Source organism: Triturus cristatus, chromosome 3_2 (assembly GCF_964204655.1).
Source record: "Triturus cristatus chromosome 3_2, aTriCri1.1, whole genome shotgun sequence".
NCBI classification, from domain to species: Eukaryota; Metazoa; Chordata; class Amphibia; order Caudata; family Salamandridae; genus Triturus; species Triturus cristatus.
In genome coordinates, this window is record NC_140584.1 from 1,135,359,063 (window position 1) to 1,135,375,692 (window position 16,630).

The 16,630-nt window shown below is 42.7% G+C and overlaps 1 protein-coding gene across 2 annotated transcripts in view; it reads right to left on the minus strand.

Moving 5' to 3' along the window:
- Window positions 1-13,364: 13,364 nt before the first annotated feature.
- The window catches only part of LOC146859261 (ICOS ligand-like), a 406,586-nt gene continuing 403,320 nt past the window's right edge, over window positions 13,365-16,630 (minus strand). For both annotated transcript variants that reach the window (XM_085649952.1, XM_085649953.1), the window contains exon 7: window positions 13,365-16,012. In XM_085649952.1, the coding sequence (XP_085506078.1) occupies window positions 15,940-16,012 (73 nt within the window). In that variant the 3' untranslated portion in view covers window positions 13,365-15,939. The remainder of the gene's footprint in view (window positions 16,013-16,630) is intronic.

Below are 16,630 nucleotides of genomic sequence, written 5' to 3' on the forward strand. Positions count from 1 at the left end.
CAACTCGCCCCTCCTAGTCCTCCCCAGTGTCATGCGTATGTCGGAATCTTGCGCCTTTTGCATCTTCCGGTATATGCTCATGTCGAATCCATGTGTGCTTATCATACATCTCCCTGTCTATGCGCTGTTAACAAGACTTAGGTACCCTTCTCCGCAGACAATTTTATAGTCTACTTAGGGTCTTAGACTTCGTCTACTGCTTTTATGGCTTCCAGCATTACGTCCCATTCCAGCGCTATTGGTGTTTTTCCCAGGCCCTTGAGTTCTTCTCTACGCAGTGCCGCGCTCTCCGCAGTGCCTAACCGCAGTAATTCCATGTGCCAGGTCAGTACATCTAGGGGGTCTCCGCGATTTCCATCTCGTAGTTATATTACGTATAGCTAAGATGACCGCTAGATCTATAAAGCGGTATTGCACTTTATGCTTTGATACTTGTTTGTGGAGTCCTAAAATGCATTCCTCTATTGTGTTCTGTATTACCCGGTTTGCCGCTTCCCCTGTTCTTTGCCTGACAGTGTCCCAGTATCCCCGCACTTTTGGACAGGACCATAGCATGTGAAGTAGGTGCGCTCCTTCGAGCAAGCATCTCGGGCAATAATGTTGGGTATGGGGGAACATTCTATCTAATTTATGTGGAGTAAGATAAGCTTGGTGCAATACCATTGTCTGTATGAATTTGAACTTTGTGTTCCACAAAGTCGTCCTTGGATGTTCCAGTATCTTTGCCCATTCTTTATCGGTTATGTCTCTATCTATGTCTCCCTCCCAAGCAGTCCTCAGTGTGTTAAGAGCGGCTTTCGTATGCGAGCTGATGCCTGTATAGAGTCATCTTATAAGGTGTCTACCTCTCCCCATATAATACATCATCTTGACCAGGTCATTGGTAAGGGGTTCTTGCCTTTGTGAGGCCCAGTGCGTTTTTATGTATCTCAGCAATGCAGCATGTAGTATGTATAAGTATGCCGGGACCCCGGTTTCGTTTACAAAGGTATCATGGTCTAGTAGTATTCCATCCCAAACAGATCTGACACCGTGCTAACCCCTGCCTCCAACCAGGGCTTCAGCTTGCGTTCCGTGATTGTGCCTCCCGTTAGTGGGATCCCCAACAAAGGAATGCTACCTGCATATGCCGGGGGTGCTTGTGTGTAATGTAGCGCTGCCTTCCAGCAGCGGAGCGCCGTGGCCAACAGTGGGGGAAGGTCTCTCGGGGGTCTGCTACCAGGTAATAATAGCATATGCAATGCACCGTTGTCGATGTCTACCTCTGTGAGTCCTATTTCCTGCAAATTGCACCCCGCTGTCCAATATGAGAGCCACTGTAATTGGCTTGCATAGTAGTATGCTCGCAAATCCGGGACACCCAGGCCTCCCATTCGTGTGCCTACTTGTAGCTTCTTTAAGCTTATACGTCTTCTACCGTTCCACCAAATAAGTTCAGTGAGCATCGTGTTCAGCCGTTTGAACGTGGCCTGCGGCACGATTAATGGTAAATTTGTGAAATAGTACAAGAGCCTCGGCAGCACCACCATTTTTGCTAGGGCCACCCTCCTCATAAGAGAGAGTGGCAATGCCGTCCAGAAAACTATACTGGACCGCAGAGCCCGGATTGCTTTGTGCAAGTTACCATCTAAAATATCTTCGTGTGCCCTGTAAATTTGTATGCCTAGGTATTTAAAAGTAGTCGGGGCCACCACTAGTTGAGCATCTCCAAAGGCCATACTGTCAATTCCTGCATGGTCTGTGAAGAAGAAAGCGTGTGATTTCCCCACATTGATAGCCAATCCAGACATAATTTCAAATCGACGGAACGTGTCGTATATTGAGGCTAATGGCATAGTGAGGTCCTGTAGATATAAAATGATGTCGTCTGCATATGCCGAGAACAGGTGTATTATATTTCTCAACATTATGCCCCGATCTGCGAATTCTTTCCGCAGTCTTATGGCTAATGGTTCCAATGCCAGTATGAAAATAAGAGACGATAGGGGACAACCCTGCCTAGTCCCTTTATGTATGGAGTATTCCTCCGAAATATGACTACCAGTTCGGGCTCGCGCCGTAAGGGCCTTATAGAGCAGACGTAACCAGGCGATATACCCCTCTGGGATCCCAAATTTCGCCAGGGCCTGGAACATATACTCCCAGTTAATGGAATCAAAGGCTTGTCTTAAATCTAAAGAAAGACAGCCCGCATGTGGGTAGCGGCTCGGGGCTTCCGTCATTAAGTGGTGTAACTTCCTGATATTTAACGATGTGCTACATGACGGAAGGAACCCGGTTTGGTCGATGTGGATTAGCCTGGACAAAGAGGGCAATAACCTATTAGCCAGCACCTTGCTTAATATTTTATATTCCGTGCTTAGCAGGGACAACGGTCGGTAGTTGGCCATGTCTTTGGGATCTCTCCCAGTCTTCGGAAGGGATATTACTAACGCTTGCGCCATTTTACTTGGTAAAGATCCCTTCTCCCATGCTGTTTTATATAACACCTCCAGTTGAGGTACTAGGGATTCTGCGTACGTACTATAGAATTCTACAGGGAGCCCATCTATTCTAGGGGTTTTATTCAGCGGTAGTCCCTTCAGGGCTACTCTAATCTCTGACTGGGTAATGGGTCCTGAGAGATCTTTCTGAGCTGCAGCTGTGAGTCTTGGGTATGTCAAGTTAGAAAAGAAGGCTTTTAGGACTTACTGTTCAATTGTTGTTAGTGGGAATATCTTCACTTGAAATAATATATTTGTATGATATTATCACTACTATCTTCCAACTATCTATAATACATGGTTTACTACATACTGTATACTATCTTTATCATCTCCTCCCTAGTCTGCCTTTCCTATTTCTTCCTTTCCAGGTTTTATGAGTACGTCAACTATTGTATCTTTTGATATCTGTATTATCCTTTTTATATTTAAAAATCTGAGAAGGTAACATTTCATAGTAATTTATTGTGTGGCCATAATTTGATTTGTTTATACTCCCTTTGTTATGTATTGTTTATAAACTGACATGTACTTCTCAATAAACATATACCAAAAAAAAAGAAACAAAAAAGGAAGGCTTCTGCTTGGGATTCCGAGTTATGGTCTGTTGTACTGTATAATACAGTGTAATAGTGCCGAAAAGCCGTGTTGATAACTATAATTGTGGTGTTTTATTTGCAACGTAAATAGAATAGGTGACACTGTCATAACTTCTGTCTGTACTTTTCAATATGTTAGGCTTTCTATTACAATAACAGCTCCAGGGGTGATGTGTTGGCTGAAGCCACCCGTTGCTTGCTTTCTGACTGGGTGTTAGCCACCCGTTGCTTGTTTGTGCTTTTTCTTTCCTTTGTCGTGTTCCGTGCTTCCCTCTTCTTTTCCTCCAGCCTAGCCAGCTGGTGTGGTTGTGGTGGTAACTTGGAGAATCTTGCTTTTGGTTTGTGTGTGTCGAGGACTTATATTTATTTATATATGTCTCTCTATGTCTCTCTCCTTATTTTATGTTGTTTTTGGACAGTATCCCTCATGTTGCAATGTCTTGTTTATTTCGCTCTAAAAGGATGGAGATGTGTCTCTTCTATATTTTTCCATTTTGTGTTTTTACTTTGTTTCATGCATCTAAATGTATTTTATTTCCTCTTGCATATTTCAGGATGTTTATGCATAGTCCCAATTTTGTATTTTCTTATGAAATGATGTATAATATTTGCGTTAGCAACATTTTCTCATGCACGTTTCTTCTCCTTAACTGCAAAGTTTCTATTTATATTCTCTTTTGTTTTCTTTTGTACTTCTTCCGTTTTCCATATTTTTAGTATATTTATGCATGGTCACTATCTTAGTGCTTTGCATTTTCTTATATAATGTTGGTTGCAATTTTGCATTTGCTCTATTTTTCGTTGCAAGTTTCTTTTGTATATTGTGATCTTTATACTTATATTCACTATTGTTTTTGAGTATTCTGTAAAGGGGGACGGTGTGTTATATCTAGGTTTTTATACTATGCCCATTTCTCTGCCTCTGCTGCTAAGCCAGTGTGAATGTGTTGGGTCAAATGGTGGTGTGGATGAGGATGTAATGGAATGTGTGGAGCTATTTACATCTTTACTGATAAACCTACTTAACATCTAACAACAATAATCTTATTCAACCTTAATCTAAACACGTCTACTGGAACTCCTTCCTACGATACAACAAAGTTCTATTGGCTTTAACATTTAGTTTTCAGAATAAATACGTCAGGCTGACCGCCTTTGTTATAATTGTTTATAATAAAACAATCAGACTTATAACATCTGACAAAATATTCCCATATGAACCAATCAGGTATGTAAACGTTTATCACTAACTTGTCACGATAATTCCCCCCCCCCCCTCCCCAGGCCTACTGTATTAACTGTTCTACAGCGTAGCCATCTGACATTGAATCAAATATTAAAAATATGTAAAAAATGACATTTGGCAAAAATGTGCGTAAAAACTCCAAAGAGGCAATCAAAGGAAATAAATAACAGTGCATGCCTTTTAATCCTGGAGATGAGGCAGGATTCCTTTTGTGAATTCCACTGAACTGGCTGCACATGCAGGGATGGAGGCCTGCAAGGGATATTGGATTTCCATCCTAGAATGCTCACTTGTTTTTTTTAAAGTTTTTTAAGTTGAGCTTTAAAACATTTGTGGATAGATACCTTCGTCTTTCGCAACTTGGTATTTGATCAAGGGTTTGCTACCGAAGCGTCAGGGAGGGAAGCCAACACCGAAAGCCGCTTACTACTACTGTAATCTGGAAACAGGGTTTAACACATCATAGTAATAATCCACTGTTAAAGGTCTATTTCCTTTAACATATACATCTCACAATAAATAAATCAGGCCTTCTGCCTTTATCATAGCTTTTCATATGTGACAGATCAAATCTATGGCATCTGATTAAATGTTTCCCAATCAACCAATAAGACCTGTCAGTCAGTCAGTCAAAAGTAACTTTATTTGGTTTTCACAAACCATAAAGCATATAAAACACATTTCTTATTTAAAAAAGAGAAGGAACATAAAAAGAACATTTACAGTTCATAAAGTCCTACTTAATTTCTTTGTGGTGTCCAGCATTCAATCTTTGCCTACTTTTGTAAGTAAGCTTTCTACCGCTATCATAAATTTTATCCCCCTGCATATTAAAATGTTTGATGTGGCGCCCACCCAACTTGTCGCCGCCTGTCTGCAGGTACGAATATTTAAGTCATTATAAACTGTTCTCAGCTCCTTCCTTCTTTCTGCTTTTACTGTTTCACAGACACACAGTAAATGGCACAGGGATTCAGTGTGATAACCACGTAAGCGACATGCCTTTGTTTGGGCTTTGTTTTTCCAAGAGGGCACCAAGTCCAATGAACAATGATCTCCAAATCTGTATGCCATGAACCTCCTTTTTAGGAACAATCGGAAGTGCGCTACAAGGTACGGTTGTGGTTTTAGCCGTGTATAAGAATTTATTATGGCCCATGCGTGGCGGCGTTTTAACAATCCCCTTTTATCCTCCACAAACGATAATGATTTTGCTTTGTTATTGCAAGCTTTTTTAAATGTGACTTTTTCCAGCTAGCTGTTCCAAAGCCCATTGAGCTCTAATTCTTCTAGGGCTATCCTCAATTGGTCCCCCCATGAATTTGGGATTTTTTGCTCAAGTTATTGTTTTATTTCCAACCAGCATAAGTTGTTCAAAGTTCCCGATTCTGCTGCTCTAAGTTTCCAGCATAAATTTACCAAGGTTGCCTTCCTTTGGAACTCTTGGTTCTGTAGTCCGAATTCCAAACGGATTTGTGCTGGCGAGGAACCTTTAAAGAGATTGAATACCGTTTTATAAGCCTTGGTTTGTAATTTATTTAAGATGTTGCTTTCTTGGCCATGCCAGGTTTCCAGACCGTAGGACAAGGTTGGTAGCAGTTGGGCTGCCATGATTTTTAAAAGATGCCAATAAGACCTGGAGCCTTTATCACCCTCTTATCACCATGAAAAAACACTCAGTCCTACTGTGCTGAGCATAAACCTTCCCACAAAGCAACCATTGGTCAGACAGTAATAAAAGTACAAATATGTACAAAATGACAGCTGCCAAATAAATATACACCCACTTGAAAAATGGCCTAACAAGGATTATCATAGAAACCTCTTCTACCCCCAGAGTTTGTCCGTGGGAAAGCAACACAAAATCACTTGCTTACTACGGTAATGTCTAACATTCCTGTTTACATGCTCTCACACATGTAACACAAATCCGTCCTTAAAGGCCTATTGGCCTTAACACAGGCATTACACAAATCCCGCTGACTGTCTAAGTAATAAACAGATCACACCTATGGCATCAGACATATTGGCCCACTACCTTTGGTGTGGCAAAATACCAAAGTCAGGTTTACTGTATTCAGATTAGCTTTCCCACAAGGCAACAAGTTATGACTGTCAAAACAATATGTTAATGTCAATAGGTATGCAGTTCCTAAGGATATCAAGAGGATGTCGGTATAAAAATATAAAAGTTAGTGAAAGGGTCTACACCTTTTGGAACTAGGGCCCTCATAAACCCAAGTGGGTGTCATGCTTCATCATAGGGTTTGTTCCAAGTCTGGCCGGCGCTGCAATGCCCGACGAGCACCCTTATAGGAGCTCTTTAGCGGATATCTTTTATTCCAAGCTGTCATGGGAAGTGCGGGTGTAGGGCAGTGGGGTGTAGATGGATGTGTAGGATGTTATCAGTGTGTATGGATAAGTAACATCTACAGGGTACTACTCTAAAATTGTTTTAATCAGTGTATCAACTTGTCTAATTAAAAACAGAATTAGCAGACCAACAACATCATGTTCAGTGGTCGCGAGTATTAAAGGGTCAACATGTTTCTTGCTTCATATGTCACTAAAGTGATCAAATCGCAATCCATAAGGACCAAGAAATAGAGCAGTGGTTGGAATCCTAGTTAGTATGAGGCATAAACCAAGCACAGAAAAACCTAAGTGTGGAGTACCTTGTAGAGATACCGACTTAAAAAGAAATATTCACACCCAAAATTATAAGTTCTCAATATAGAACAGCATGTGGTAGAGTCCTTACCAAGCTGTAAGTTCCAAAGTGCATATGCGGCTCAGTGACAGGCAGAAGAGGGAGGGTGACAGGTAATTGGCACATCTAGAGGGTTAAGCAGGCTGGTTGACTGTCAAACACTATGATTAAAAAGGTGATAAAAGTCAGTAATCCGGGGTGGGTAACCAGTATCATCAAGTTCTAGCAGAGGGAATGCTAAATTTTAGCATCTAAAGTGGGAAGAAGAAATATACCACAATTGTATATATGCTGCAACATAGCGTAGCAAAATGTGGTCCATCAACGGACCCAGGCAGCAGTTATTCACGGTTTTGGTGTGTCTTGCTGGCCGGACAACCCACCCTTACTATACCAGCTCGGAAGAGTGGGTAGGTGTGAGAGTCTATCAAGAGACATAGTCTTCAGTGTTGGGAAACTATGCGGCCCGATCCGGGTGCCATATTGGATGTACCATGGGAGGAGATTTCGTATTCACCCTTTCAAGCCTATTGACTTTAACAATTGCTTATCACAATAAATAAAGTTAGGCTTATTGCCTTATATGGTAACTTTTCATAATAACAGATGCGACCTACAGCAACATACAAATGGTATTTTGGCTTCTTACCATAACCAATTCAGGCCTACTGTATTGAGCTTAAGCTTTCACACAAGGCAAACACTGACTGTAATACAAGCAGTCCTTTTCAGTGGAGACACACCATCCCTGCCCAATCATATGCTTCAGGTAAGGCAATCAACATATAGTAGGAGCCAAAGATCTGCTTTTTATGCTCTTTTTCTGTTGCTCATAAAAGGTCATTCGACAGATGTGTTGTCATGCTAGACCTAGAGAGGATGCATGAGTAAACCACTGCTGAAGCGAGCAAATGTTCACTTTGTGTTAGTGTTACATGTAACTTGTGAGACCTGCCAAGCAAACCCTAGCCACCCAAGAAGCCACTGCTATAGGGATCATGTGGAACAGCAACAATCCGCACATTAGAAATGAAGCCCCACCAAACATACAGGTTCTGAAATCAGACATGTCTCACTAGGGAATCTGAAGTCTCAAAAGGCCATCTTTCTCCATGGCTGGAAGGCTAACTATACACTAGCCACTGGAATTTCACTTTCTAGAGCATGTTACTCAAACACGCTACTAGTGAAAGGTCCTTTACCAGATGGACTACAGCGGACTTGAACCTTCAACCTTGACAGTAAGAGTCAAAGTTTCCCTATGAGCAGAAAAGCAAGCAAGATGATAGTGCTTCTGCTGGCATGGGTAATCGTCATCTGAAAAATCATCGAAGATGTGATGGGGTTATTTACTAAGGGGCACATTGCAATGGTGGTCGGATGAGCTTCCGACCGCCATCGCCGCTGGAAGGTGACTGGCCGACAATGTGTTGGCGGTCTTGCCCACCCTACTATATTATGACGACCATGCAGGCAGACGTAAAATCATTTTTTTACCAAATGGTGCCTAGAATACAGTGCATGGATGTATGGGGGGCACCACATGTTTTATACAGGCCTTCTTGGGTGCACAGTGGCGCAAAACATTCTTGGAGAAGTGTGGCTCAATGGTTAGAGCGGCAGACCCTGATGCAGAGGTCTGGCCCGGACCAGGGTTCAATTCCTGCCTCTGTGGGTCTTGGGCTCAATTTCCCTGGACCACATAATTCTCGCCTCGGTGCCTATTCTAATCATGGGTCCCACTCTGCAACTCTGGGCAATAGCTTGCTTAATCTCCACAACGGCCCCAAAAGCGCTAGGGTGCCTGGCTTCACCTTGGGGGTGCCCAGGATTGGGCACTTCACAGGGAAAGGCCAGGAAGGGTTCCACAGTGGTATGTGCACAGCGCCTGAGAGACCCTTTCGGGGGTGTGTGGAGCGCTATATAAATGCACTGCATTTCCATGTGCTTAACACTATAAAATCCTGCATGTGCCGCGTAAAACTGTGCAGCGCTGCGTAACTTATTAAATCGAGACTTTAGTTTCTGTATGTGACAGATGGGAATTCTGCTTAGCCCTGAGTAGCCTTCAATTTTTAAGGGAAGCAGGAAAACTTCTTTTGTAACAGCTGCGGCTGCAGTGCAGGTGGAGTGAGAGGTCGTGGGGGAGGAGGAGAACGGGACGAAAACGGAACAAAAACACAAAAAACAAAGGAAAAAACAAAAACTCCCGCCGCAGCTGCAACACAGGTTCCCAGTGTCCCTTGTGGCCAATCCCGACGCTGCTCTCATGTTTGAAAGCAGCTTCAGGATTGGCCTGAGCGCTGAGAATGTGCGCTCCCAGTGAGCCTGGGAGCCTGTGCTTTGCTGTCTCCGACCCGTCAATGCAGCTGGGGCTGGAGACAGCTCAGTGCGCATGTGTGTTTGACTGGCCTGAGATGGTTGGGATGTGTATTTCCCCTGCATGCTATTGTGAGCGTGCACAGTCGCTGCGGAGTTACCCTACTGCACTGCTTTCAACGTTTTTAGAACCAAAACCCACTTTTTAGTATGTCAAACAGGCGATTTTTTTATATAATTAAGGCATCGGGTGGCAGAGCATTGTCATTTGCAAATGTGTTGATGGGTGGAGCTCAGTGTATTGATAGATATTGCGGTGGATTTCCTTGATAGCTGGAGTCCCATCAAACGTCGAAGCCGCGCCTGCTCCGAATGGACAGAGCCATCACCTTCGAGTAGCTGGTCTCTTAGGAATCAATGGTTCTTCATACAAAATGTTGTCAGAGCAGGTTAAGCAAATTAGGGGGAATTCATTTGCAAATTAAAATGATTTTGTGCTGCTTGACTCTTACCTGACAGTTTTCTTTGTTAAAGATTCAACCCAGAGCTGCTGAGATCTGGGGGTCTTCTGCGTTTCTAATCGTGAATATACATGGTACGTCCAGGTTACTCGAAAAAAGAGTTACAGTACATATATTCAAGTGATGAGGGGACCTAATTACTGGCCCTTGTGACTTTACCGCATCCATAATTCCAATCAATGCTATATAATCTGGGACATTTACCTGATTAACCATTAAATCCTTTTTCATGTGAAATCTGTAAGATTGAAGAATTAGAGTCAATAAAATCTTGACCAAATGCCAAGTATCCTAAAAATGTGCTCATTATAGTGAAATACAAGAGCTGAGAGATGCTGCTATCCAATGAAATGCCTAGATAGCCTACCACGAGATATGTGATGCAATCCGTGTAACCTGGTGAGTACATGTTCCAGGACCTGCTTGAAGCTGGCTTCACGCTGACATACAGGTCAGAAAGAAGCAATGGCTACCTTCACTACAGTGGCACTGATGAATATGGCATACTCCTGAAATATTCCAGTGGCACTGATGAATATGGCATTCTCCTGAAATATTCCAGTAGCACTGATGAATATGGCACACTCCTGAAATATTCCAGTGGCACTGATGAATATGGCATTCTCCTGAAATATTCCAGTGGCACTGATGAATATGGCATTCTCCTGAAATATTCCAGTGGCACTGATGAATATGGCATACTCCTGAAATATTCCAGTGGCACTGATGAATATGGCATACTCCTGAAATATTCCAGTGGCACTGATGAATATGGCATTCTCCTGAAATATTCCAGTGGCACTGATGAATATGGCATTCTCCTGAAATATTCCAGTGGCACTGATGAATATGGCATACTCCTGAAATATTCCAGTGGCACTGATATCACACCTTACTGACCATGACATTTGATTTGGAAGGAGTATTTGTAGATATAAATTATCCATCTCTGCCTTTTTTGCATCTAGATGCTGTATCTAAGTGTTATCTTTGTGAGGAGTCCTCTTGCGAGCTTAAAATTATTGAAAGGCAGGGAATCGTCAAGGGCTCACGCACTGAATGGCTTGCCAATGTGGCTCTAAAATCCACTTTACACATTTGGCTACAAATCAAATTTCTGCCAAATTGAAGCATTAATGTCAACTCCACCGGAAACACCTGGAGAAGGAGTGTCCTGCCTTATCAAAGGGTGTAAAAGGTAAGCCAGCTAGCGACAGATTCATCGCATTGAGAAAGTCTTTGCTAAGAGGAGATCAATCATTTGCAGGCATGAGAAGACAATAGAAGTCTTGTTTGGATATTGTAATCTGGTTGTAGAAAAGACTCTACTGCTAAAACACACCGATTTGTAAATACTTCTCTTGAGATCAGCACCATCCACTATGGATAGTAATTACATTGTTGCTTTGTCCACTTTCAAACATTTTTTGACGTGGTCAATAGAAAACAAAATATCCGGCCTTCTAGGTCTGAGAGGGTCGAGGTAAAATAGTGCATGGACGGGGGCTCAGCAACGCAAAAATGACAAGTGAACCTAACAGATCTCACATTTAAGTGGACTAAAGCTTGGACAAAGCGGAGGAGAATTATAGTACGTCTGCCGTTTAATCTTAATATTGTATTTTGTGGTCTCTAAAACGAGTTCTCCGCACCTCCCAGTCTTGTCTTATGGAGACGAGTCTCCTGATGGACCAGACCCCACTAGTACTGTAAAGAACCAGGCAATGTATCTAGTCATAATCTATTACGTAACATTTTGGGGGAAAGCCTTTTTTCAGAATTCATACCATAAACCTGCTGGTGGTAAAGGAATTTCCTTAGTCAGTTATCACATGTGATGCTAAATTCACCTGGACCTCCAGTGTTGACAAGCTTTCTACCCAAGTCCTAACTCATAACCGTAGCCTGATCAAGATGATTAGGACATTCCATCTTGCATTTACAGGCTTTGTGTTGGTTGGAGCACAACACAGTGTGGTTGGTGAAAACAGTGCACTGTGGTGCAAATACATTTTGTGCTATTTTGCGTCATGGCGGTTTTTTTCAGGAGGGCGATGAGTGCAAACACCAGATTTTTTGGGACAAATCCTGATCAACTAAATTAGCCTGAGCAGACTGCATAAAAAGTATATCATAGTGGAATCAGGCGCAAAAAGGGAGAATGTGTTCACTTCCTTCATTGCATGCGTGGTGAAGTGCACACCATACACCCCATGTGCCTGAGACTTCTGACGCTGTCTGTGCATAGGAATTTGCATGCTCACAGTTTAAAGCCTATGCAATACAGTGCAAGCATTCCTCTGTACTCTCGCGTAAGGCTTTGTGACATACATGGGAGCCCTTTTTTCGCATCAATGCAGCACATAACACATTTTTATGGATATGGCGCTCTCCCGTATTTTGCATTTCTTTTAATGCGGTGCAGCAAATTTAGATGCTCTGATACATTGTGTGTAGACGTAGTAAATGTGGGTACTAATGGCTACAAGATTGCCATCTGCGTGTAATGTTAAGTTTCCCATCCTCCAACAATTTAATTAAATAAATTTATATTATAGAAGTCAGATACTAGAATCACTGAAAGGGATTATGAAAGGATAGTTAGGGCCTGATTACGAGTACAGCAATACATAGGACCCCGCACTTGTGGTGGAGTGTTGGAAACCACCGCACTGGCCATCCGACCACTGCATTTTGAGTACGGCGGTCCCGCCTCCACAAGACCGCCGGAACCGCAGGGTATCTGCGATTGCGGCTGCCTGGCCCAGGAATATGCTGGCTGAGCTACCTAGCATATTTAGAGTTTCCGCACCGCCACAGTTTACATTGTGATGAACCTGTCATGAAAACTGTGGCAGAGAGGAACCAAAGGGTCCCCTACAGGGCCCACTGTGTCCTCATGGCCATTGGATGCATGCCGGAGGGCACATATTGTGCCCCCCTGTATGCATGAACCACTTTCCTACACAGCATGGACTGCAGAGTCCATGCCGTGCAAAAAAGGCCTTTGGCGCTCCGAGGGAGACATCCTTTACAACGAAACTGTTACAACACATGCCTTTACATCGCATGTCGTTGCAACGCAAAAGGTGTGCAGCAGTGGGTAAAAGGTGTAGGATTTCTCTCCAACACCTTTCCTACTGTTGCACACACTGGAGTTGGAATAGAAAATTAATCTATTCCAACTCCCAGTGCCCCCCCGACAGAAAGTCAGAGTAAAAGTTTGCGTTGCAACGGCATGCAATGTAATCGCATGCGTTGTAACGTCACCTATTCGTGCTCCCATTGCAGTGGCTTTTTAATAGGCACCGTCATGCAACTGCCATAGCACTGCCCACCAGGCAAGTAGACCACACCTAACGTGGCGGGCGGCCGGCGGTGGAGCTTGCTCCTAAACCACTAAACACATATTCAGGCCCTAAGTAAATGTCAAAATATATTTCTCTTTTTTTTTGTTGGTGTAAAGGAAAATAATGGTTCACGTAATCCTTATCTACCTACTTTATTCTGCATAGAAATCGTATATTGAATTGCTTAAACAAAAGCTGCCATGGTAGTGGCATGAGCTGAAGAAATTCACTGGCCGAAGAAAATGTGATATTCACCAGTCTAGGTGACAGAAGTATACAACTTGACTAAAACAGTTACAGTGTATTAAGAAAAATAGCGTTTGCATTAATTTGACAAGAAAGCTTGAGGGAATCACATTATATATTTTATCCCTTCAGTAAAAAACAGACTGTTGCCAGAACTCCCACACCAATGCATCAATGTGTCCAGCAGCCAGCAGTAAACATCAAAGGAGCCTGGTGAGGGCTACACTCCCAGAAAACAGGCAGGTAAAAGGAAATAGACGTAATTTGCAAACCCTGAAATTCACACTTGCTGCTTGTGCAAATCTTTAATTGAAACATACAACAGCTATAACTATACCTCTGTAACTGATATAAGGTTTAGGGATTATTTTATATTAGAATCCTGTAACCTGGATAGCATTACAGAAGAACTACTTTAACAGAAGATCTTTTACAAATGTTCAATGTATATTTCCCCCAGAATGACTAACATCTCTGGATGCGGTTCAGAAGAGGTCTGTCTGTGTGTACACGTAGCGCTGGGACGCTCAAGGGCAGCCATGCGCTTTAGAAATTCTTTTTCATTTCATTTAATTTAATTTCATTTAATTTCATTTCATATTAACTTGTTCAATGTAAGTCTGTAAGGGTACTAGTAATCCACAGAAAGTGAATTCTACTTGAGACACAAGACTCGTTCCAGAGTGACTGAGTTGTACCTTTAACGCAGGTAAAGATTCAGAAGGAGAGAAGAGCACAGTTCAGAGGCACAACAGCATGATCTAGAATAACATAGACATCAGGTAAAAACACAGACAGCGTACTTTACAGATAGTAGTAGTTATTCTCTGAGAAAGGCTTCAACACAACAACAACATAAAATTGTATTTCTGCTGTTCTGTCCACACCTTTCCTCAGCCCCAAATCAGCTCCAAACCTTTTATTCAACAGAAGCCTTGATATATATCCTGCCCTCCACTGACTTCTCTCTAGAGTAAACCACAGCCAAGACATAGGGAACAGTTGTCTCAACACTGAATGATGGACATGTACATTCATTGGAACAAGAAGCTTCTGCATCTTTTCACTTCATCCAGGGATGTCCCTCACTAGACAGTGAGCTTCAAGTCTCACTCACTCCAGTAACAGCAGTGCAGAATAAAGCTATTCCATTGCACAGCCGTCTTCTTGCGTCATATTCCATCGACTTCTATCTGTTCACACAGCATTTGACCAGTAGCATTGACCGGTGCCTGTTCACACAGGACCTGACCATTAGTTGGGCATTACATTGGATACCACTGCACATGCCTTTCAGAGAAAGAGCCATGTCAGTGTCTGACCTGTCTATGGAGAGCAGTAGGGCAAACTGGGCATGTGGTTGTCCTCAGCCGAGCAGAGTTTCATGGTGGACAGCTAACTGCGGCTGGTCTCATACTCTCCCTGGATCATGCAGGTGTGGTCTGTTGACCAAGCAAGCAGTGCTGGACACTCTCTTAAAACAAAGGGAATTGCAAGGGGTTAGTCTGGCCATTGCTGTCCAAGATGAATGTGATCAAAGACTGAGCTCTGCATTAGCAGCAGGTCTGCTATGAACACAGCTACAGCACCCAGGCATTGTTAGATACATCTTCACAGTGGTGTCAGTGAGTGCAGACCCTCAGTAATCGTCGCTGACATGATGGCGACTTGGAGGAACCCTTGGCGTCCCTTGACTCAATACTTCCTCAGTCAGATGGATGCTCTGATAAGTTAATCAGAGCTCTCTTCCAAGTGCTCAGAATCCCACGCGGTTTCATCTTTCTGTTGGTGCCTCCAAAGTATTTTCCCATCTGTAGAGCTCAAACACTTCAGCTCGCCTTCATTCGCACAGGTAAGGTCCTTTATTCACACGGCTACACGTGAATCTAAGCACTTTGTTATAAATGGGATTTATCATGGATCACTGGCCATGTTGACGAAATGTACAGCTACTTATAGAAAACAGTCACAGTTTGCATCCTAACCTCCTTTTTGAAATACAAGGTTCTAAAATCCCAAACTCATGCTCAGGGCATGAAGCTGGTGCAGCTTAAAACAGGCCTCATAACAAATAAGGCAACTTAATTTAGACACAATTTTGCTTAACAACCCATTGCATTTGCAATAACAATCAAATAGTCCAATATTTTAAAATAAAACAAAATATCTTTTTTGAGCAGGTTTCCCTGGGACCTCAGACAAGGAATGTTTTGCTGATTTTGTGGGAAGGCATCTTCTGTCTTTCACTCCATCTGGGATTCACCTCAATCTTCCTTCTATGCACCACAGTAGGATGAATATCCATTGTATTACTACTCCAACATGGCCTCCGGTGCAGTGCGCTAGCATCTTTCCTTTGTCTTCAGAGACCCACGCTCTCTTTAATGCCGTGTACTTGCATCCTCCTAGTTCCAATGGCGCTGAGGGAGCAGTGAGATAGTAGAAGCTTTGCTCTCACATTCCACTTAGCGCAGTGTGTTCGCCTCCACGGGTGTCCCATCATTAGCCTCAGGTGCAGCGGGTCCGCTCTGAGATGTCCTAGGGTCAAAGAAAAGAGAGTGAGGTTAGTGAGGTTAGCAACTATATGGAAACTTTGGAAACCTTGGAAATACATTGATGAGTCCCAACTGTATAGTTAATGACACAGAATTTGTATTACTAAAGGTAGATCGATTATTATTTTTATTATGACGCGCTTAATAATGCAAAATAGTAGAAACATGTAAAATGTTGAAGAAGCGGCAAAGCTCTGTATTCCCACCATCGAACCACTTTTCCTCAAGTCTTCATTCACTACTACCATTTTTCAAACTAATTGTCTCCCTGTCGGCAATCTATTTCACTACTACTTTATTTAATAATAATGTGATAAACCTAATATAGTCCTTACAAGCATTTCGTATACAATGTTCTATTCACAGTCAATTTCTAAAGATGGATCGAATAAGAGTGAATGCGTTGCAAGAGATGCCTTGTGTAGGTTGGCTATTGATTGGGAAATGCAGGGGCAAAAGGTGTGTCTGTGATGAGCACAACATTAATAGACTCCTGCGAGATATTTATGTTAAGTATTCAATAAGTCCTAATACCCATAGAGGGCTGTGGGAGAACATATTGCAAGAGCTGTAGATTACTGCATGATACCCCTCCGGAAGG